At 33.8% G+C, this 17,215-nt stretch overlaps 1 protein-coding gene across 5 annotated transcripts in view; it reads right to left on the bottom strand.

Annotated features, from left to right (window-relative positions):
- Positions 1-4,374: 4,374 nt before the first annotated feature.
- Positions 4,375-17,215, bottom strand: part of WDR17 (WD repeat domain 17) — a 116,900-nt gene continuing 104,059 nt past the window's right edge. For 3 of the 5 annotated variants that reach the window (XM_077144407.1, XM_077144410.1, XM_077144408.1), the window contains 7 exons: positions 16,988-17,099; positions 14,639-14,780; positions 14,219-14,321; positions 13,117-13,218; positions 7,290-7,388; positions 6,786-6,969; positions 4,375-4,625 (listed from right to left, as the gene is read on the bottom strand). In XM_077144407.1, coding sequence (XP_077000522.1) covers positions 4,506-4,625; positions 6,786-6,969; positions 7,290-7,388; positions 13,117-13,218; positions 14,219-14,321; positions 14,639-14,780; positions 16,988-17,099 — 862 coding nt within the window. In that variant the 3' untranslated portion in view covers positions 4,375-4,505. Of the gene's footprint in view, positions 4,626-6,785; positions 6,970-7,289; positions 7,389-13,116; positions 13,219-14,218; positions 14,322-14,638; positions 14,781-16,987; positions 17,100-17,215 lie in introns of those variants that run through there. The other 2 variants (XM_077144409.1, XR_013169078.1) reach the window with 2 other exon arrangements.

The following is a 17,215-nucleotide window of genomic DNA, read 5'->3' on the forward strand; positions in this document are numbered from 1 at the left end:
GCCTATCACCATGAATAGCCCTCATTCAAATTCCTAATAATGAATGTTACTCCTGTTGATGAGTTGTGGAGAGGAAGAATCATGTTTTCTTGAATCTGATATTGTTGATTAGCTATTCACTTACTTTAAGAATTCCCACTGGTTGCTGCCATATCCCATATTCTTATTGAAGAGAAATAAAAGCAGGTTGATATATTGAAAAAGTTTCATATATTCTTGGTACTCTTATACTTTTTTTTAGAAAATTATCTTCAAATGGAATTATTCATGTTCTAATGCTACTTCATTAACAATCTCCTTTGACTGCCAAGGTAGCTATTAGTAATGCTGAATTCCACAATATGTATGTCAGGTTCCAGCCAAACTTTGTTGCTTTCTTTCTTTTTTTTTTTTGGCATATGTGAAGGCTCAGACTGTTTTATTGATAGCATTTCAGTCTCCAGAGATTTCTGAGTTTAATTTTACATTTTTGGATGGATAATATTTAGTAGAAGAATTTAAAGAGAAAGCCAATGATAGAGATAACTTATTGGGCATGTGTTTAGGGTCCAGTTTTACCTGTGTTAAGGAAGAGATGGCTAGTTCCAGTGCATCTCTCAACCAGCTATGGGCAATTTTCCTGACGCTTTGCATTCTAATGGGATCAATCTAATGTAAAGGAATTACAAAGATAATTTGCTAACCCTTAAAATACAGTTCATTAGGAAAAGGTTCTGTGTTTTATTAAGGAACTATATGAAGCTCAGTTAGCGAAATATTTAGAGAAGAGGGCTAGTTTTGAGTAAACTGTTAAATAATACATTTCTTTCTGGGCTCAATGTACAATCTCCTGAAAAAGCTAATCACTCACATCCTGGCTGTAGAATGTTCCTAAGACCTGCTGTGGGAGCTACGGAGAGTTGTGATAAATAAAAATAGTTTGCAGGCTTCCCCACATAGCGAATAAATGGAGGTAGAAAGTGTGATCAAAGTGGGTCCACTCAATAGTTTTTTGATATGAGTAATGTCAACAGAAGCCAAAACTCCAGGCAAATCTTGAGAAGAACATATACCATAAAATGGATCTTTGACAGAAACACTGGACTTTTCTAAGCGTTCCCACCAGCACCTAAAGGAATAAAACCTTTTCAGCCAATTGGCAGAATGCCCATGGTGACAGAAGTTACTCTGATTTGCTGTTTGTGATATTCTGTAAGCACTCTTCCCCTTTGCACTAATTATGGAGTATATGAGACTCAGTGTGCTTACAAATGGAGAATCAGTCTCCTAAACAGTCCTAGATTTCTGATTAGTGCAATATACCACTTGAAAACCTCTGATAACTAAGATCTAACATTTATGGAGACACTGTGTTCCCTTAATGAAGATATCGGGGATGAGATCACCTCTCATCTTAGCAGTTAATTATACCGTACCAGGCTTTGACAGTTGTATTTATTAAAATTTAGGGGACCTGAAGTACTACATACATATAAATATAGATAACACATGCCATATTATAGAACACTCACATGGTTTCAGAGAGTTGGTACAATAAGCATTTATTAAGAGTTGACTATTAAGAGGTCTTCTGTATTACTGACATGCTAAATATATGACAATAAATTTTCAAATAATTCACAAGGCTTTTACTGTATTCAAAATGCCTTTGGACTTGCCAAAATTGTATAAAGTTTCCTGTTATAAGGACAATAAGATACAACCATGATCTAATCCAACCATTTCAAAATTTTTAGAGATCTTGGTAATTTCATGGAATATAATTATATATATATGTGTGTGTATTTTGATCGACACTAAAAAGCATATCTTATATCACGATATAACTCATTTAGCTGTTAGAATTTTAACCATCTGGTAACTTTTATAGGCAAAATATTTTTTCAATGCTTTTAAAATCATTGTAAGACTCTTCCATAAAGGCTTATTTAAACCTGCAGCATAATTTTGTCCACATTATTGGTAATATGAAAATCTTCAAACAGTAAAATAAATTCATATTATCTGGCTTTTCATGCATATAAAATCTAACAATGAAAAATATTTTATAACTTAAAAGTTGCTTTGTTTTTCATATTACAGCACAATATTTACAGATTGACACAGTCAAATGACATAATGCTATGAATTCATAATTCTATGAATGGTTATCATTAATATTAAAATACAGTTCATTGAAGAAGATAAAAAGAACAATCCTACTTTGACATTAAACAGAATTTGGGTTATTCATTGCAGTGGTTTGAAACTGCATGTACCCCACAAAATCGTATTCTTAAAGTTAATCCATTCCTGTGAGTGTAAACCTATTGTAAGGAGGACCTTTTGATGTGGTTACTTAAGTTAAGGTGTGGCCCAGGGTGGGTCTTAATCCTTTTACTGGAGTCCTTTCTAAAGCAGATGAATATATACAGAGAGAGACACAGAAATAAGGAACTGAAATCAATGAAACATAAAAGAAGGGAGAGACCAGCAAATGATGTCATGTGCCTTGCTTTGTGGCAGAGGACCTAAGGATCACCAGCAGCCAGCCGTCAGGGAGAAAGCATTGACTTGATGATACTTTGATTTGGACATCTGCCCCACCTCAACTATAAGCAAATGTATTTCCATTGTTCAGCCAAATCATTTCATGGTATATTGCTTTCAGCAGCCTAGGAAACTAAAATACTCTATTGTCTTCATGTGTTAAAGAGTGCAGGCAGTTTTTCTTCATATTTTATACATAATATTATTTTCCTGCATTCATTAAAAATACAGGAGGAAGGTAATAATTGTTTACATATGTATAACTTGATATCTTTTCAATCTTTTGAGTCTTGATATATATCAATATTTGCGAAACGCAAATAAAGACAGGTTTGTTAATCTATTTTGACACAAAATTTAAGAGAATGATAGTGGAATTTAGATAGCCATTTTTAAGTCAGGAGATTTTAGTACATCCATGCTAATAATCCTCCTCATGTAAGAAAAATGTGAGTTACACATACCACCGAGAGTTAAAAAAATATTTCGGAGATACACTTTATTTTAAACATTGTACCTCTGCGTTTCATACATTCTATGTTTCTTTATGTATCTATGTATGTATGTATGTTTATTTATTTATTCTGTTTCTTTCTAATGTTTCTTTAATAATTTGTTTTTTATAAAATGGAATTTGAGTCTGCAATTTCTTTTTTGAGGAGCTAGAATTAATTAGCCTTTGTAATAAATATAATACATAGGTACATATATATTTTCTTTCTAAGAAGCTATTTAAGAAGATTTTAAATGCAGTAGCTTTAAAGATAATAAAATCCACATTTTAGTTGTGTGAGGTTACTCTTAAGTCAGACTAAAAACTTGTAAAACAACTTGAATATCAAAGTGCTACTCATCCTACTCTGCGCTCATTTCATAAATTTCAAAGCCAGGACTTGAGTCCATCTAAAATACTTGTATTCACGTATCATACTTTTTAAAGATTTACATTTTTAATAAATATTAAAAGATAAATCACCATAATATATCCAAAATTTCAACTAATATCCTTATATACATTTATTTGAAGTGAATTGTCATAAAATAAATTGTTCAGTTTTAAAGAAAGTTGATATAAATGTATTAGCTCTACTATTTATATCATAAATGCATCAAAAACTAATCTGTGCATGTCATATATCTATTTAAAATAATCTTTTAAGAATATCTAATGCAAATTCTCATATATATTTGGCAGCATTTTATACTTTTCACTCACAATTTTTTTTCATGCTTATATGACCCCAAACCTTTATCATTAGTCAGTTGACTATCAGATGAAAACTTGGTAACTTTTCTTTTTTTAACAATAAAATTTAAAATATATATAACTTTTTTTTTTTTTTTTTTGCATGGGCAGGCACAGGGAACAGAACCCGGGTCTCTGGCATAGCAGGCAAGAACTCTGCCTACTAGGTCACCATGGCCTGCTATTAAAAGATATTTTGACTATGTATCCATTTACTGATATTTATCAAACTTATAAGTGAAAACCTTTATTAAATATAAGCTAAAACTACTGGCTTAGTACCATTATAAAGGACAATATAGGTGCTTGCTAACTGAAGATCAGGTGTGCAAAACTTACGTCTTAATATATGGAGACACTGTCATCCAAATATTAAGTAGTTCCTATATGTCAAGCACTATTCTCAGTGTTGCAATATTTTATATATTTCAGTGTTTCAACAATGTCAGTATTTCGGTACCACTTTTTGCTTTTAGATTATTCAGTCCTTTATAATTTAAATTTTACTTTCTTCCCAAATGTAACTATTATTGTTTTAAAAATGAGACATCTATTTTTTCTTTAAATTACATAAATATTTTATTTTCTGAAGTTAAAGAATAAAATTAACTGTAATTCCCCACCCCTTACCCCCAACGTTTGGTTCTTGGGCAACCAAAGTTAAGGTAATACTAACCCACAAAAACTCTTCTTTAGAAAAATGCAATTCAACCTGGAGAAAAACCTTCTATCAAAATGGATTGAGTCGTATTCCAGTTCCCAAAGGTGAGAATGGATTCACCTTTGCCCACATCAAAGCATCATTTAAAGAGATAGCTGATTTCCCATCTTCAAGGAAAAATACAGGGCCCTGTAAACAATGACAGTGGGGAAAAGAGAAAATGGGATCATGAATTCACAACATAGTCTCTAACTTTCAGAAGTAAAATTAATCTATTTAAAAAGTCACTTGCAATACTTAGTTAATTCAAATAGGAAACTTAGAATTGTGAAAAAAAAATCAGTTTTTTTTCAACTGCCACTAAGTAGAGCAACATTTTCAAATATTTTAACCTATCATTCCTGATGTCTTTCAAAATAGGAGTGTTTTATAATCTGAATTTAAATATAGTAGTACTACAAATTAGAAAAGGCTTCATTACTCTATTGTTATAAAGTTAACTTATAAAAGTATATATGTATAGTTATAGAATTAAATATACTTGACTAATTTAATCATGTCAACCCTATGTCACTACTGCTGGGAAAATTATTTAAGCCAGAAAACTTTGTACCCACTCTCCAGAAGATGAAGAATGCATTTTTCTATATGTATATCTATAATTTAAAATTATGTTCAATCATGTGACTTAATAGGAAATCTATAATTTGGTTATAGTTATTATATTAGGTCAAGGATAGTTCAGAAGAGTTGATTCACAAAACCTGTCAATCTATTTTAACCACTTCTTAGAAGGAAACCAGTTCTTAGCATGATTTTAAAAAGCAGAAAATAGAATAAAAAATGTATTTTCTTAATTGTGATCTAAAGCTATCAGGTTTCTAGTTGTGATTTCAAATGATATGGCTTATTGTTAGCAAATTGTTTCTTGATACTGGGAGTCTTTTTATGAGTAGGTAAAGTAGACTGCTTCCTATTATTAACATTTCACAATTATTACAACCTGAGCACATTACTTTTCTGTTGAAATATAAACATACTTGGAGGGTAGAACCTTATCTAAATTAGTTGTTTGCACCTTAATATACATAAGATACTCAACAGACCCCTTCCTGAATGTAGATTTGGGTAGAGGGAGCTGAGACAATATGTGAGGGCATTTAGCTATCCCAGATGGAAAACGGGCCTGATGAGGAGAAAAGGAACACGGAGGTACCAAGTCCTAGAAATGGTACATAAACTGTAGCACTGAAGACATATTCTGAAAAAACTTCACAATGATATTTCTCTTAATTATGTAATTTAATTTACTGCTTTAGTTCTTTACCTCTGAACATAAATAGATAATAAAACATATATGATTATGTGTCTTTTCTGATTTTTAGAATATATTGGTGTGTTTTGAAGATTTAACTCGTCTGCAGTTATAAGTCAAACTACTGTTAGGATTTACATTAATAGCAAGCTATTTAGCCATCCCCAAAAATACCTCCACTGGCCCAGAACGTCAGCATTAAAAATGAAATTACTGAATTTTAAAAATGTTCTAATCAAGAATCCCCACAATAAAATGGGTATATTATTGGGAAGGGGAGCTCTTTTAGTCCAATCTGCAGTTCAATTAGCATTTCATGGGGATTCAGCTTTGTCTACTTCATGGGGATACCTACAACTGATTCTGGCTCTAAGATGAAGAGGTTTCTCTATCTGTTCGAGGTAATGGCCCTCCTGGGCCACACTACAAGGCATGGCATCATTCACCATCTTTAACTAGACTGCACATTAGGACTATTCCTTGAGAATGAGCCAACCCTCATGACGGATCCAATAATTTTAATCACTGAAAAACTTCAGTAATCTGCAATGTAAGAGCATGCACAACAGACCAATAAGATATACAGTTATCAGTTGTTTTAGATTGTTTTGTTCATATTTATAAAACAAATGGAGATGAGAAAGTTAATCTACTGAAATATAATTAATTGTAACTGTTGATTTTTGTTGCTTTGCTTTCCCTTAACTCTTATTTCCTTAAGGAATTGACTCATGTATTTTAAAACATACTTGTTTCTAAATATACATATTATTTCTTACTAAGTATATATATTATATGAAATGCTTCTATGATAATAGTAAATGACTATCTCTCTGAATTTACTTTAAAGAGAAAGAGGTTACTGAAACTAGCTATGGAAGCACTATGGGCAATTTTTCTCACCAGGTCCCAGGACACTTCATAGGTACCAACTTTTTTCAGCTTACGCTTACTTAAGGGTCATATTTTTAAAATTTAATGATACAAATAAAAATGGTATAAATGCACAATTTTTGCCTGACATTCGACTGTACCTGGATTTTTAATCCTGTAAGACAAGAGATGTGAATGTCGGAATGACTTGGAAGATTTGATCCAGTCACATAATCGGGTCCAGTAATTCCTTTGAGTGGCTCTTCTTTTATTCTCTTTAGTAAAGATGCATAAACCATTCTTTGTAAATCAGAAGGGGGTGTATATGGAGAATCTTCTGTTGATCTATATTTCCAAAAAATGTTAAGTTCTCATTTTTATAGAATCATAGAATTATTGAGGTTTAGATTAAAAATAGTCCCTGATTATTACTTACGTCCCCATTATAGTTGAAGGGAAATCAATTTTAGACTTGAGTCATAGTAAAATTAAGGACTTTAAAAAGGCAGGAAAAGACATTATTGTAAACTGTTACTGAACATAAGTTAACAACTCAAGACTCATTATTCTGCCAAAAGTAATAAAACAGTACACATATCCAGCGTTTGCCTATTATATTAAATAATACTTCCTGCATTCCAATTTTTCACATCATATCCACTCACCGGTTGGTGGACTGGGTGCAAGCTCTCCACGCATCCAATTCCTCAGAAAGATGCTCAATTTTTAAAGGTACTGATACCTCCCGACGTTTTAAGAGCTGACTAAACCATGCAAAAAAGAAATTAACATTTGACATTACAAACTAAGGTATCAAAATAGCAAATGAACTCTAAATAACTTCACTTTTATATTTAACAAGTATTATTTTTACACAATATATTACACATATACACATGACTACATACATATATTTATGTATATGCATGAGTGCTTGTATATATACACACACTATTCCCTTACTTTTTATACATTCATTTAGATATCATTTCCAGCTAATAGGCCCTTCTGTTCTCCCTTTCCACTCTCCTGGTGTATTGGTATATGTCTCTTTCCTATGTGTACTCATAATAACCTGCTTTAATGATATTATAACAGTTAATATATTTTATTACAATTGTTTCTTTACTGTTTCTATCCACAACTGGCCTGTAAATTCAATGAGGGCAGGATTTATGCACATTATATCCTTGCATATTTTACATTTAAGTTTCTGGAAAATCAAATATGTTCAATAAATGTTAGTTGGATGAGTGAGTGAGTGAGGGAATAAGTGAACTCTATAATGTATGGAGAATGGTTTGATAAAGCCACAAAATGTTGAATAACAGCCACACACAGTTACTATATTGTACAGTGCCTAACTGTATTAAAAATGAATATTAGAGAAGAGTAAGAAAGCAAGTGAGAAGATAGGAATAGAAGAATGTCAACTAATGGAAAGGAATGGAATTGCTGATTTCAATTCTTTAAAGATAAGGATGTAGGAAAAAACATAGAAGTAGCTACAATAGTGATCTATCTTGCAACTGCACAGAAAACTGGGAAACATATAATAATTAAAATTAATTCCTTAGATTGAATTATATGTTATAACTCAGTATGCATTTTAAGGAACCAGTTAATTGAAATTAAAAAGTAAAAGTTGTTTAGGAAACAAAGAACACAAGACTTAGAGGTGAGGTGACAGTAAAAGTAAGCATTTCCTCAATTTTTTGTTTTATGTTTACTCTTGCCAGTTGTCATCATTCTACTGGGACAGAAGATATGGTGAGAAAGAAAGGCCTAATCATCCCATCCACCCACCCCAATCTAATATTTCACTAATAATATTTCATATCAAGAGTGGCTTACCAATTTTTTCAATGAAAAATACTCATTTAAAAATTTTGCTGACAACTTGCCTATCTTCAAAATGAATTCCTTAAAAACCATGGCTTCGTGTTCTACAATGTGGTGCCTGTGCCAGTGCTTCTGGATGGGCCCCTACATGTAAAGCATTGTTAGGAAGTGAGGCAAGGATACAAGGTAAACAGGTGGAGGGAGTATTGTGAAAACTCTGAGGGAACAGCTTTTATATTGTCTCAGTTTGCCAGGCTGCTATTAAAAAATACCAAAAAAAGGGGGTGGCTTAAACAACCGGAATTTATTGGCTCACAGTTTTGAGGTTGGAGAAGTCAAAACTGAGGCTGTGACTTCTGGTTCCTTCTTGTGGTTTTCTCTTTCTAGGTCTGAATTTCTTCTGCTTACAAATTACTCCAGTAATGCAGATTATGACCCAAGCTCATTCAGTTGGGCTATGTCTTAACTGAAAATAACATCTTCCAGGGATCCTATTTACAATGGATTTAAACCCACGGAAATGAAGATTAAGGTTAGAATATGTCTCAATTGTGGTACATAATCCAATCTACCACAGTCCACCCTCTGGACTCCAGATACATACTTCCAACATGCAAAATATATTCACCTAATCCCAATATACCTTAAGCCTTAGGCCATTTAGGTAAAATGCTAAATCAACAACTCTTCAAAATCAGTTACGAGTGTGGTCTCTCCTGGGGCAAAACTCGTAGTCTTTGGACCTGTGAAACCAAAAAAGAAGCTACTTCCATGACAAACTCTGGGATCTATCCTGTAACCACTTTCTGAAGAGTGCTTTGAAAATTATTGCCTTTTTTATTTCTTTGCTTTGTATATATGTTATACTATACAATTAAAAAAGTTTTAAAAAACAGATAGACAAAAAAAAATACCTGTTTCCAAAATAAAATAGTGGACAAGCAAAGGATAGACATTGCTATTCCAGAGAAGAGAAACTGAAAGGAAAACATGGGTCCCACAACTTGTCCAAAACCAAGCAGGACAAACTCCATTAGAGTTTAAGTTCTAAAAATCATTGATTGATGCTTTGTACTCCAGGCTCACTGGAACAACAGCCTTGCTCTGCCTGAAAACTGGGGTAAGGTGTAGGTTCCATTCTCTCCAAGCATTGGTGTGGCAGCCAAATTCTCCCCTAACACTTGTGAATATACCCCACTCTTTCTGAGCTTTGGCATGGTAACTGAACTGTCTCTGGGGATAGAAGGCCTGTCCATCTCAAGCTCAGGAGTGCCTTGGTGGGCCTTCTCTTGGCCCACATGCATGGGCAGGCACCAGGAATCAAACCCGGGTCTCCGGCATGGCAGGCGAGAACTCTGCCTGCTGAGCCACTGTGGCCTGCCCCTGAAGAAATCTTTTTAAGTCAGACTTCTGCCTCCATGGTTCTTCCCTTGAAATCATTCTTCCTTCAATTTGTGCCATCTCTGTCACTTTCAATCCAGGCTGGCAGTGCTTCTGTTCATATAAATTTCACAAAAAAACTTACCTGTTTTACATGCAGTTCAAGGGGGTCCAAACCATCAGACTAAAGAACTTTCCACAGACCCTTCCTAAGTAACTGCACCTCCAATCCTCACCTCCTCTGAGATGTCTGACTGGGCCCATGTTCAGCCACACCCTCCTTAACCAAGGGCATTCAGGTCAACCTCATGTGGAGTCCTGTGCTCTGGGGCCTCACTTCCCTGCAGCTCAGGAAGGTCTGTAAAAGAGTCATAGAGGGCTCTGGCCCTGGTCATATATCTTGCTACCTGGAAACACAGAGAATTTTCCAAATCATCTGATGCTAGTTCCTTTGCACCTAAGAGTTCGGTTTGAAGCCTATCCCTTTCCTCTCACATTTTGCTATAAACTTAAAGGAGAAGCCAGGCTGCGCCATCCACACTTAGCTTGGAAACCTCTCAGCGAAGTAAACAAGTTCATCACTTGTAAGTTCTAACTTCCACCTGACATTAGTTTTGCCAAGTTCTCTGCCCTTTATAACAAGAATCACCTTTCCTCCAGTTTCCAATTACACACTCATCATTCCCGTCTAAGACTTCATCAGAGGGACCTTTAACATCCATGCTGCTACTGATAGTCTCTTTAAAGCAATCTAGACCTGTTCCATTAAATGCCTCATAATCCTTCTGCTCCAAAGCCATTTCCACATTTTTAGATATTTGTAATATCAGCACCCCACTTTCCAGTACCAAAAACTTAGTCTGTCAAGTTGCTATGCAAGTTACCACACAATACACTGGCTTAAGCAATGAGAATTTATTGGCTCATAGTATTGAGGATCAGAGAATTCCAAAGCTGAGGCATTAGCAAGGTGATGCTTTCTCCTCAATGTCTGCAACATTCTGGTGCTGGCTACCAGCTCTGCGTGGGGTTCCTTGGCTTGAATCCCTGGCACACATCACATGGCAATGTCCTCTCTTTTTCATTCAGGCTTCTGCTGACTTCCAGATTCAGACTTCTCTCTGTGGCTCTCTCTCTAAGCCTGAATTTCTATTGTTTATAAAGGACTCCAGTAAACTGGATTAACACTATATCTCACTCAGTTGGGCCACACCTTAACTATAATAACATCTTCAAGAGAACCTATTTAAAATGGGTTCACACAAAGGAATGTAGATTAAGATTAAGATCATGTCTAAACTGGGGTACATTTTTCAATCTATCACACATATATACTGAGTATTATTAGTAACTTAATTTTGCAAGAGTAGAGAACATAAAAGGGTGCAGTGGGACATAATGATGGAATCCAATTTCTGTGGACCTTTAATAGAAGACAAAGGATTAGAATGCTGTCAGTAAGTAGCAGGGAGCCTTGGAAAATATTTGAGCAAGGGTGGTCCTTTAGGAAGGTTAATGTAGCAGGAGTATATAGAATTGACTGTCAGTAGGAGAAAGATAGAGACAGGGTGACTAGATGAAGAGTTAATATGGGTGAGAGTTAATGAAGGCAGTAATTACAGTGGCACATAAAATGAGAAAAGGTATGGGATGTGGGGAATTAACCTCATAATTGGATGTGGACAGTAAAAGAGAACAAACACTCAACTCTGACCCTGATCATTTAATCCTGGGTAACCGGTATTTAAGCACACCATCACAAGAAAGAGAAAACACAGGAGGGGTAGATTTGAGAAGGAAGTAGATGGTTTTAATTTTGAACATAATGAGTTTAAGATTGTCATTCAGCAAGTTGTAGGATGTTTACAAAGAATCTGGGAGAATATGCTACACCTGAATATAAAATAATGAGTTATTTTTATAGAGGTGATAGGTGAAGCCATAAAAAATGGTGAGATTTCTGAATGACAGAGTATAGAAAAGCGAGAAGAGTGAAGAGGCATGGAGATGATGGGAGAAGAAAGTGTGATAGGGATCAGGATAAAAAGGAAGAAGAGGAGAGCATGAGAAAGAGAAAATAAAAGAGAACAAACAAAACTTTCAGGAATCTATATTTAGTGGGTCAGTAAAGTATGAGCAGCAAGACAAGCCAAATTTTGAGTTGTCAGAAGTTCTTCAAAATTAGGGAGTTAAGTTTCTCTTTCTGAAGTAATGTGCTTCCCCTTAAAAGACACATTCTCTCAAGTCTCTTGTGAATAAAAACCTTTCCTTTTGTTCTTGATATTAGATCCAATGGCCATTTTCTCTCGCTTTATGTACATTATTACATATTTGAAGTTATATGTAGCTGAATACATGCCATTAAATATTTTGATTCTTTGTGGTACATCTTATTGTACCTATTATAGATTTTATACTGTTAAAAGTTATTTTCTATTATGATTATGTTGTCTGTGCAGATAAAGATTTTACCTTGAGTAACCTCGTAATATTAACTTCAAATTACTCTTTAGTCTGTACTATGTGGCAGGTGCTACTCTGCCTACACAAGAGAGAGAAGGTAGAGAAGAGAAAGCCTTCTATGTTTCTCAGAATCCTCTGCCCCATATAAAAAGCACATAGAAAAACTCCTAGTCCTATGAGAACCCATGGTCCCAAAGACTCTCAGCATTTTTTGTAATTAAAAGGATTACCTCTTATGCCATTTAGCAAACCAGTTGATTTGGAAATGGGCTTTTATGGAACACATGGTGGTTTTTATTTTTGAGCATAACAAGTTTAAGATAATGTCTGAAATTCAGCAAGCTGTTAGAAAAGAAAGATACATTATGTCTGAATAGAGAATAGTGAGTTACATGCACTTCCAAACTCTTTCTGCTTTGCCTTTTCAACTGTAGAGACGGGTAACAGCTGGTTGAAACTGCGGGTTAACTCGAGCAGGAAGAAAGACACCAAGACTGGCAGAGCCCAAGGAAGGGAAGACTCTAGGCCCCTGATGAAATCCAAGAACAACCTCACCAGTGTGGAACGCCTGCCTCAAGTATCTTGATAGGCAAGACCAATAAACCCTACTGGGTTTCAGACAATATTGACATTTAGGCTGCAAATAATATTTACTCCTAACTCACATGGTTAATTGTGCTTTATTATAAAGTACCTGCCTAGTGAATAAATGGATGTGTGTTAAGTTGTATTTGGTCTACTCTGTGATCCACTCGATGAAAGGAATTTCTCTAATCCCATGATAGCAAGAGAAATCATCATTTTTACCTTGTATATTCATAAAGTGCTGGAACAATGCTTTGGTACTGTCTTCTGATAGCCAACAGTGCGCCAACATAACCATATAATATCAGCAACTCATTTCGAGCTCTAAACGAGAAGACATTTCTTTTTTTAAAAATAATTCCCCAGTCTGGGGCATAGAACATTATACTCTACTATGTAGTTCATGTACTTGCACCTTCATATTTTAATGAGTGACATTTATAGCAAAATATGCTTAGAAAATTTCCTAAACTTGAGGAAGACGTTTTATTCACCAGTGAAGACTTTCTACTCAGACATTTGTGCTTTATCTTAAATTTTAATTTAAAGTAAAAGGCTTTAAGTAAAATTTAACAACTGCCAGGTTGTTTTTTGCTTTTCCTTTTTTTTTCTTCTTTCATGTAATTTATCCCTCAGTAATTTCCTTGGTTATATTTAGGAATTCCTGGCAAATTGTGTAGACACTAAGAAAGGGCAAAAAATAAAAGTATCCACTGCATTTGGCAGTTAGGGAAATTTGCCAAAGTTTCCCAGACTGCCACAGTGGATCTTTTCTACACGGGTGTTAAAACGAAATTAGTCGAAGCCTCTCTTGCAAATTATACATGATGCTCTGGGGGCTTTAATCATATGGATAATGATGTCCTCTAATGTTACTTGAATTCAGGGGCAGTATCTATTTCTAGCTTTCTTAACTCTTTCACTTCTTTCCTCCAAGCCAAACATAATGCTTTGCACACATGGATATTTAGTAAATATGATCGTCCGTTGCTTGAGGACTTAAGGTCTAAACCACCCCCAAACTCTGCACTCCTGTTTGAACTTGGTGGGTATGTATGTATGAGTATGTGTGTGTCTATGTGTGTACATGTGTACATGTGTGTACACGTATATTCGGCATAAGCATTCAAACACTAAATATTACTAAATGGGACTGCTAAGATTTAATGTTTCTGTTTCAAATTGAACTCTGTATTTTTCTTAAGAATATAAAATATATAAATATAATTTTTCTAGAATAAGTTCTTGATTTGAACACAAAAACAATAGTCATTGTAAAACAACATATAGTTACAGTAATACATTTTAAAGAAAATGTACTTACTTAGTGCACGTATGCAAGACTAAGCTTTCAGTACGAATGTAACTCAATAAGTCAAGAACTGGGTAAATGTTATCCAAAGTCCAGTCTGAACTACTAATGTATTCTGGCAAAAATAAAACCAAATAAAAGATTACTTTAAATAATAGTATCAAAGCTGATTCATTCTATTTTTAACTTGCGTAATTAATTCTCTCCTAGTCAGTCCGATATCCTTATATTCCCTAGACCAAAACTATTTGCCTCATCACCCTCTCTCAGATCACAATAATCATGAAATTTGAAGGGATGCCGTATTTCACACCAGGATTCTCTCTTTCATACTTTAGGATGGCTGGTGCTGGATATCAAGGTTGACTATCACTACGAATGAAAAGATCAAATGAATAAGGTTTTAAATTATACTACCAACCAGAAACTCACCTTTGATGAAGCCAATACCAACAGGAAGTGCTTTTTCAGGTTCTTGACTTAACAAATAATACTTTATAGTTTCAAACACATTGCCATCGGCATGGGCTGTCTCAGCTAACTGCAAACATTCTTCCACTGGGGGTAGTTTGCACTAGAAAATAATTGGTTTGATGACAATGTTACTAAAATGTATAGGGATAAAGACATCAGTATAAATACTGAACATTTCTAGTATATATCATATGTTTTGCTTATTAAAGTTGCCCAAAATAGATATGAATGAAGTTATTCATACTACAACATTTTTTGAAATGACTTTAAGATCTAATGGCAATAAACAGTAAATTAGTCAGTCATTTCACATCTAGAAAACTGTCCTGATTATAGTATGGGAACCTGCAAATAAGGTTTAGCACAAAATGCTGAATTAATCATTTTTAAACAAATATACTGATCATTCTTAAACTACACTAATATGACAAAGGTGGACTTTAACATGTCTTCTATACTATAATTTCAATTTGCTTGGCCTTTGAAACAAAGCAACTTTATTTCAACTAGTGAGCTAAGAAACATACAAACTGTAAATTTTTTTTTTTGCTTTGACATTCTGAAATGCCACAAAGTGAAGATTTTAGTCCTTGTAATTTCTTTCACTATAAAATGAAACAAGCAACATTTCCCATTTTTTCAAATAAAATTTTCTCTGTTAAAACTAAGAGTCTGCTCCTCCCTCAGGTAACTGTTCTACTTCCATAATGCAGGCAGGAATTTAGTTACCTTTTATAGCATATTACATTATATTTATGAGTTTTGAAGTTTAAGTTTTAATATATGTTCATTCACTATTAAGCAACACAGAGTTTTACACTTTGTCTTACCAGTCTTTGGCAACCACTGAGAGTGAACTTCCAATGCAAAAAATATTTTGTGATGTGACTCCTGATAACATGGCTCTTGAATATTGAAGTCAGCCAGTTCCTCCCCCATTGAGATTTGCCACTAAATTCTCCTCCATTCTCACATTTAAAAAAAGTATCTCCCGAATGATTGTAAGTCAAGAATGTTGGTATGTCAGTTCATTGTTTATAATAAAAATGCTTTAAAAAATTTAAAAAGTATCTCACTTAAGTTACTATGATACTTTCTTCAGTTTATTTATTAATTCATCTATTCAATGGTTTACATTTCCCTTTGCTTAAAAATTAGGTAATGTGAACATCTGAGATCCCCTATTCTCTCTCTCTCTCAAAAATAATCTTACAACAAACTAAATTAAGGGGATTTCATATTGATTCTCTGTCCACTCACTAAATTAACATTATTTACTGAGCAATTACTATGTACTGTGCCAGGCTAGATAAAGAAAAGAGTTTCTTTACTATGAAAAAATGTTCAAAGAATCAAACTCACACGCAGCTTTTGTTTATCAAATATTCAGTAAGTATATGTTATTGAATCAACAGGGCCATTCACCTACTGGGGTAAAAATTAAAGCTTACACAAATGAAACACAACTTTACTATTTTAAGTGTTAAAAATGAGAAAATATAGTACTTATACCTTATCTTTTTCTTTAAAGAACTGTAGATATCTTTTTAAAAACACATAAATAAAATAAATATGTATCTACACAGTTACCTTTGGAATGAAATAATATGACGTGCTTAACTTTGTAATCTTTTAATTTAAATGCAATCCATCTTCCATGGTCCATAACAATAGTTTCATTATCATTTTAAATGGATGCATAGCATGGAAATATAAAAGTGTATTACAATGTATATAAACAAGCCCTTTTGTGGAATATTTTGGTTATTTTGTATATAAATTTGGTACATAAATTCCTATATTCTGCAAAGGAATAACTTTTTAAAAACACTGTAATAATGAATGTGAATTTCACTATACTTCATTAATTCCTTTAAAGATCCTAAGTTATCCATTTTAAAAAGTTAATAAACACATACGTAAAGAGGCAAATTAGTATAGTGGAAAAGTCTTGGGATTTGGAAAGAGATTTGTGTTGAAATTCTCAAGCTACCATTAACAGGCTAATTTAGGTAAATCCCTTATCTTCTTTGAACAAACTTTACTTTTTGGAAAGTAGGAATAATATTCCTTTCATTTCACAATTTCAAGTATGCTGTAAAAATGTAAAACTTCAGAATAGCTCAAACACAGAGTAGAAGCTCAATAAATGCTACTTCCTATTGTCATCATTGTTATTATTTTTAAAAGGTTTCTAAAGGAACCACAATTTGTTTCACTGCAGGTATCTATGTTTGCCTGAACCTAAAATTAGTTAAATCACAGCAGTGCATTTCCAGAATAGAATATTTAATATCACCAGCATACCTTCTCACGAAGATCATTTATCTCTTCAGTACACCCTGGGTAGAAAGCACAGAGTTTTACTAACTGCAGTTCATTATCAGGAATCATCAGGAGAAGATCAGCTGCCAAATTCCTATTCACAAAACAAAAGGGAAACTTTACTGAGAATAAAATAGAAAAATAACATTTAGAAAGATTTCAAAGGAAGAAGACTCTTAGGTTTCTCTTGCTTTTCTATCGGCATAAACC

This window comes from Tamandua tetradactyla, chromosome 26, assembly GCF_023851605.1.
Source record: "Tamandua tetradactyla isolate mTamTet1 chromosome 26, mTamTet1.pri, whole genome shotgun sequence".
Taxonomy (NCBI): domain Eukaryota; kingdom Metazoa; phylum Chordata; class Mammalia; order Pilosa; family Myrmecophagidae; genus Tamandua; species Tamandua tetradactyla.